The sequence below is a fragment of the Morus notabilis genome, unplaced genomic scaffold, assembly GCF_000414095.1.
Source record: "Morus notabilis unplaced genomic scaffold, ASM41409v2 Scaffold2202, whole genome shotgun sequence".
NCBI classification, from domain to species: domain Eukaryota; kingdom Viridiplantae; phylum Streptophyta; class Magnoliopsida; order Rosales; family Moraceae; genus Morus; species Morus notabilis.
In genome coordinates, this window is record NW_010358156.1 from 45,648 (window position 1) to 52,714 (window position 7,067).

The 7,067-nt window shown below is 34.2% G+C and overlaps 1 protein-coding gene across 3 annotated transcripts in view; it reads right to left on the bottom strand.

The window, feature by feature from the left end:
- Positions 1-4,904: 4,904 nt before the first annotated feature.
- The window catches only part of LOC21389608, a 2,278-nt gene continuing 115 nt past the window's right edge, over positions 4,905-7,067 (bottom strand). The window contains exons 1-3 of one of the 3 annotated variants that reach the window (XM_024161558.1): positions 6,587-6,907; positions 6,192-6,299; positions 4,905-6,082 (exon numbers count right to left, since the gene is read on the bottom strand). In XM_024161558.1, coding sequence (XP_024017326.1) covers positions 5,090-5,989 — 900 coding nt within the window. In that variant the 5' untranslated portion in view covers positions 5,990-6,082; positions 6,192-6,299; positions 6,587-6,907 and the 3' untranslated portion in view covers positions 4,905-5,089. Of the gene's footprint in view, positions 6,083-6,191; positions 6,320-6,586; positions 6,908-7,067 lie in introns of those variants that run through there. The other 2 variants (XM_010091960.2, XM_024161559.1) reach the window with 2 other exon arrangements.

The following is a 7,067-nucleotide window of genomic DNA, read 5'->3' on the forward strand; positions in this document are numbered from 1 at the left end:
GATGATTGATTACCAGCTTGGCTATATATGTGTGTATATATATGTCAAAATATTATCACGCATGTATATATGGTTGCATTGCCTGATTAAAACAAAAAAAAAAAGTCAAATACGTGGTTCATGAGATTTAAAATCATGACATTTATTTGAGCGCAGTTCATTTCACTTCACTGATTCGAATTTTCAGTTATAAGTTTTTACAGTTAAAAATTTTTAAAAAATATCATATTTAACTTTTTTATTACAGTTAAAAACTTTAAAAGAATATCACATCTCAACTTAAATTAAAAATTTAAATTCGCAAAGCGAATGAGACATTGATCTTTACCATTTGCTGATTTTAGGTCATTTGTTATTCTTTACAGTTTTGTAAAATTTGTAGACAAATATATTGTAACGGAATTTGGCCAAACCATTCATAAAAATCCTATTCTCTCAAACTTCAAATATTACTACGGAGTAAGGAGTTGTAAGTTATAATGGAGTAAAACTTGTGCTAAAAACATCTGAACAAAAATTTCAGAAGACCTAGTAAGGTCAATATATGCTCTTTAGGCACACTATGGCATTTATCCGCCAGATAAGAAATTCAGAATTTGGTTCTTTATAGTACCATAAAACTTTATATCCAAATAAATAAGAATCCATTCCCTGCTACGATAATTGTATCCTCTTGTAATACTTTTAAGCAAAGGAAAGCACCTCTTCTTTGTCTTTTCATGGGAACAATAATTTTCAATTAGCTGTTTTTTGTTCACAACATCGATGACATATGTGGTGCAATTTACAGTATATTTATCTTTTTATTTTTTATTTATTTTTCCATTTGCTAATGTTCAAATATGTATCTGGCTATAAGAAGGGGTCATGGTCATGGTCCCCTTCCCTCCCTATCACTCCTCAAATGGATAGAACTCTATAACAACTTTGTCACTATTTAGCCCTCTTTACTACGTACGACGTGTTGAGACCCTGTTCATTTCACCGATTCGAGTTTAGAATTTGAATTTTTATATAATAAAAAACTTTCAGAAACAGTCACATCTAACTTTTTTACTACAGTAAAAAATTATCACATAAAATCACATTTTAACTCAAATTATCAGACTAAACGTACCCTAAAACTGCGTCAAAAACCAAAACATCCCATGATAGAAAAAATAAGAAACTGAAATGAAAAAAAAAAGATAAGACTCGTTTATTTCGTATATTTAGGGGATGTTTGGCCCCATGATAGAAAAAATAAGAAACCGAAATGAAAAAAAAAAAGATAAGACTCGTTTATTTCGTATATTTAGGGGATGTTTGGTTGGAGGATTCAAATCATGGTTCATGGTTCGTTACAGTATTTTCTCTCATAAAAAATACACGTAAATCAAAAATAGTTCTAATCACATGATCTAATTCATGAACCAAACGTCTCCTTAAACTCAAATCATTGATTATGTTATAGTGTTTTTATCTTATAAAAAATTAAAATTAAAAATCACGGTTTGAATATGCCTTTTAAATAAGTCATAAATCATTTGAGTATTTTCGACCAGTAGTTGGGCTGAATAAAACAAGACTGTCCAATAAATTGCTATAACTTAGGAGATAGAGATAAGGGTAGGTTCGGAGTTGGGTATTGTTAGAGAGGACTGTAATTATTCAGTACATGAGAAGAAGGCTCATGTTAAGTAAACAACTAGATGTGACAAACAAAAAAGAAAATATGGGATGTGACTTTCATCCATATTGATGCTACATGTTATTGTAGGCCACCACATGTGCATGGCACTAATTGATTGTGCACTTCCTGGCACGTTAATCAAAGTCTAATTTAGAATGGTGATTCTGCTGGACAATACATTTTTGTTATCACTAATACAATGCAACATCGCCTTTAACAACACTTGTTTATCTCTCTGTTTTTTTTTTTTTTGAAGGAAAAAATTTTGGGTTGAAAATTGAAATCTACATTTTAAATTAAAAGTGAAAGTGTAAATTTACTGCTAAGTTAAATCTTCAACTACACTTATCAATTTAACATTAAAGATATTGACATGTAAATTTACCGTTAAACTAAACCTGCAACTTGTAGTTGCGAAATGAGCGTAGTTATTATTTTCTACATGGTTATGGTCAGGTTTGGGATGTGTTATTTGGTCCTACTTAGGATAGCATATACTGGTTAGGCGTCATATTTTCATTTGTATTAAGTAAAATGAGTTTAGGCCACGTTCACATAATTATTAGTCCTCAGCACGACCCATGAAAAGGGTAGTTGAAATATATTGATATTTATGAGTTGGGGTTTAACCGGAACCATTTTCCATCTCTAGAAGTTCATTATCCCCGTTTATTTCACTAATTTAAGTTTAGAATTTGAATTTTGCTACAGTAAAAAACTCTTAGAAATAGTCTCATCTAACTTTTTTCTACAGTAAAAAGCTCTCACATAAAATCACACATCAACTCGAATTAAAAACTCGAATCAACGAACTAAACATGCCTCGTTCATTTCGCTGATTTGAGTTTAGAATTCAAGTTTTACTATAGTAAAAAACTCTCACAAACAGTCATATCTAACTTTTTTGTTACAGTAAAAAATTCTCACATAAAGTCACATTTAAACTCAAATTCTAAATTTAAATCAGCGAAATGAACGGGCATGCAATTTATCTCACCATCAGAAATCCAGATATATGCCACCTTGCACCAGTTTATCCACCACTTGGCAGCAATGCAACAGTCTAAAAGTTTCGGGTTTTTCTCATGCCTAAAAATTAGAGAATAGAGATGTCTTGTCTTTCGACATCCATTTGCAGCAAATTAGGCTGAAAAAGAAACATATATAATCCATAATTGACTGTATTTCATAAGGCCTTCTTAAAGGTTGATTTATAGATTATTCTTCATATGTAAGCCAAGAAGAATATACAACAATGCGTAAAAGTAATCTGAATTTAGTATTCAATTATAAGAAAAGACTATAAAGATTAATGACTTATTAGCATGTTTTAAAGCGGTATGCAGTTCTCAATAGGCGGTTAGATATGCCTTGGGAAATAAACGAAAGATGCATTTAGAGAAATTTAAGATCAACAAGTTTCAGTTGCAAATGGACGGCAATAATAATAGCTCAGTAAGAGACAAAATACTTGTCCTTGAGCGGTGCCTCGTCATTAATTAATAAAATAACGTACAAATGTTGATCACAAGTTCACAATACATTATGCAGTTGAAAGCTCATAAATGCAAGATGATACCTTGGCTTTTAAAGAACATGAATTAAATGTATGTTGCAAATATTAGTAATCTAACAAACGGAAGTGTCACTTATAATACAAGTACAAGGTTCTGAACCTTTATTTCAGCAGGGAAATCAATTGCCTGATGTTACTCAGAAGATTTTCAACTACACCAACAACCAAACCATTGAGATCAAAATCAATGAATGTTTTCAATCAGGACATGAATATGTCAAAATCCACATGCTCAAAAGAAACTAGTCAAATTGACACGAGTTTTACTTTTTGCATGTAGACATAGAACTTGTAATATTCAGCTGTTGAGGCCTGAAGCATCATTGACAAAGCATGTTGTTCTTAGAATTGCAGCCTCCTCCATAAGAACAACTGATCAAACTCGAGAATGACCGATTACTCGTGTTTTTTCAATGTTTCTTTAACTTCAAATCAGGACCTATTAGGAGTTGTTCCTTCCTTTTATGCACACAGAGATAGTCAAATTGACACGATAAAGTTTCAGCTCTTTAGCCATTCCAAACCAGCATCACCTCTGTTTTTTTTTTTTTTTCCACCTCCTTAACCTCCAGAACTATGCTCCAAATGACTTGATAACAAACAAGCTTTCCAACAAGAAGCAAGAAACAATAAAATGCAAATGAAATCCTCTGGCCTATATGCTACACAACTACCACAAAGAACACGCGCACACACACAAAAAAAAAAAAAGACAACGCAACAACAACAACAAAAACTAAAGAAACCGTGTAAGTATGAACTAGTGGATTGAGAAGCAATTAAAATAGCAAAAGTTTCAGTATTATCAAACAAATAATTAGTGGCACGAAAACATTGTTCTCCTGTAGAATCTGAATTCCAAAATTAAAGAACTAAAGGGGCATATAAGGATCTTGAGATTGTATAGCAATGCATGTTCTGTTATGCACAAACGATGTATCATAATCAGTTACTTAGGGTAAGATGCTAAATACTGTGGCTTGATCTGAACCTAAGCATAACACAGCACGATCAATTCAAATTTGTAAGAATGCCAATAAATTTACAATAAATTCTAATCATTAATATACATTATCTAATAAGTTTTTTCATACAACCATATTAAACGAAACGGATGAGCCATGGCTTATTAAGAATGCAAACATCACCTGAGATTAACAATTTATGAAGATTATTGAAGAACAGAGGATAAGGAATATATCACTTTTTCCAGCGATCATTTTATGCAAAACTTCCGATCATTTTGAGTAAGTGCTAGCTCATATATGAGAAAATAACCATGTGACATAACCGGTACTTCAACAAAATCAGCCCCACCACACCAAACAAGTACAAACACACACATGAAAATGTCCATAACAAGATCCAACCCCACACCCCACAGAGGAATTCAGATTTTATCCAGTGTTGTGTGCTGGTTTCAGTGCTAGAAATGAAAGTAAATCTTCCTGATAGTTAATAAACAGAAAAGAAATAATGCAAGCGTGTTCTCCAGTTTCTAAACAGCTACTCTTGCTTTGAGAATGAGATCATTATGAACGAAAAGGCAAACAATGTTCTCCGAAGCAATTGAACTGTAAATTCAATAGAATGCTCACTAGAGAAAAAGATAAATTGAGAGCGAAATTAACGCTGTATGAAGGATATACAGCCAGCAGAAAACAAAACGGTCTGCATCTATTATGTGGCTCAAGTAACTTAAATGAAAAATAAGGATAGTAAAGAACAAATGGACACATATATAATTAAATTTGGTATAATCCAACAGCATGTTTGACAAGAATCACCACTCACTAGGTTTCTTCAGTTAGAACTTCAACGAAGAACCTCTGCCCTCTACTCTACTCGTTCTTCCAAGCATACAATATCAGAGAAAAGCCAAGTCCTAGCCCTTTACTATCAGTAAATCTCTGCGAAAAAGACCACGGCATCGAATTCGGATCTGACAGCGGTTGACTAGCCCACAACTTCTCGGCTGAAAGGCACGTCTTGAACATGAAAACAGCATTTCCAAGTGATGCACCAAAGAGCCAATTGTGTAAGTCCCAGAAGACTTCAATTGCAAGCCCATCAACCAATATGGTGTGGTTTCCCCGGAACTTCCATCTGAGCCTCTTCACTTGCATCAAATTCTTGCCGTCGACCCGGATCACGAGACAAGGGTCACTAACCCCAATGGTGTCACATTCTATCGCGAGATCGTGGCTTTGACCGTTGTTGCAAAACTGAGCCTTGGTGGTGAAGACCCTTTTGCCAAAGATGTGCTCTTTCTTGGCCACAAAAACAGCATCAGAGGCCACGGGATTGGCACCAGTTTTCTTAAAAGCTTCTTTTCTCAAATCTCCAAGGAGGAGAACCATTTGCCGATCCACCACAACTGCTACATAATACCCCTCCAAAGGCTCAGGCCCGGATCCGAATTTCGCCGAAGAAAGGTCCCAATATATGTCAATCTTACTAGAATATGCTTCTAAGCTCTTGGACCCTCTTCTCTTGGAGAACAACCATGGCTTAATATCAACTTTACAGAGACACTGATTTGAAGAATCGTCAATTCCAACAGTCAGGCCTTGACCCATCAAGCTTTTACTCCACGTGATGGTAATCAAGCAAGATTTTCCTCTTAGCCGGCATTGGTAGACACAAGTGACCAAATTCTGGGCATTCTTAGAGCTGTTTGACGAGGAAGAATCAGCAACTTGGACTCCATTTTCTCCGAAACAAGAAGGAAAATCTCTCATTTTTCTGTATCAGATGGACACTCCAATTCACCTTTTTCAGTTTTTTTTCCTCTGTTGGGTTTTTTAACGAACAGCTTGCAGGCACTCCTACTTCTGTAAACACAAGCAAACATTTTAAAAAAAAAAAAACACAGACTGGGCAAGAATATTATGAACGAAAATAGAAGCAAAGATAGAGACTTCAAAGGACTTTTTCTCTTACCTCGATTTTACCAGAAAGAAAAGCAAAAACCCATCATGAAACCGCTACATAATCTCATTCTCGAGCCTTGATTTGATCTGGCCATGTTAAGACTCCGAAAGCATTTCTCTGCACACAAATTTACTAATCTGAGAAAAAAGCAGAAATGGGAACATAAAGAGAGATTAGAAGACAAATTTATGGAATGTAGTTTTGCAAAATATAAATCAAACAGAGAAGAAGACAAAAAGTAGACTTGCTTCACTATCAACCATTCCTCTGTCAAAACCACCCCTTTAAAAAATTTTAAAAAATAAAATAAAATAAATAGAAAAATACCCACTAAAAAGATAATAGGGAGAAAAAACAGTCCCAGTGAGGGGCCAAAAGAGATAAAAAGTTAAAAGCAAAAATACCTCAAAGATGGTGACAGCTATTGTAATCTAATGGAAGAAGGCAAAAAAAAAAAGAGAGGACTATACAGAGAAAAACAGAGTAATTCTGGAAAGGCTGGAATTTGAAAGAGTACTCTACACTGAGAAAAGGGTAAAAGGAAAGAGTCCCTCTCCTATATTCTCTCTCTCTGTCTCTCTCTCTCTCTCTTCTCTGTCACAGTGGACTTTCCTTTAGCTGACATGACCACATGACAAAGCAAATCCAGAAGAATTCAAGACAGCAAAACTGAGAGACCCAATCGACAGTTTCTCTCGCAGTTCACGGAGACACAAGAGAATTGTAAATTGACAAGGTTTAATTAAGGTTTACATAAAATGGAAGCAAAAAATGTGGAGGGAAACAATTAAATACAATGCAGTAACTGCATGGTTTTTTTTTTTTTTTTTTTTTTTTTTAATTTTAATCTCTCCCCTTTGGCCTTCCTTTCATTTCCTTTATTTG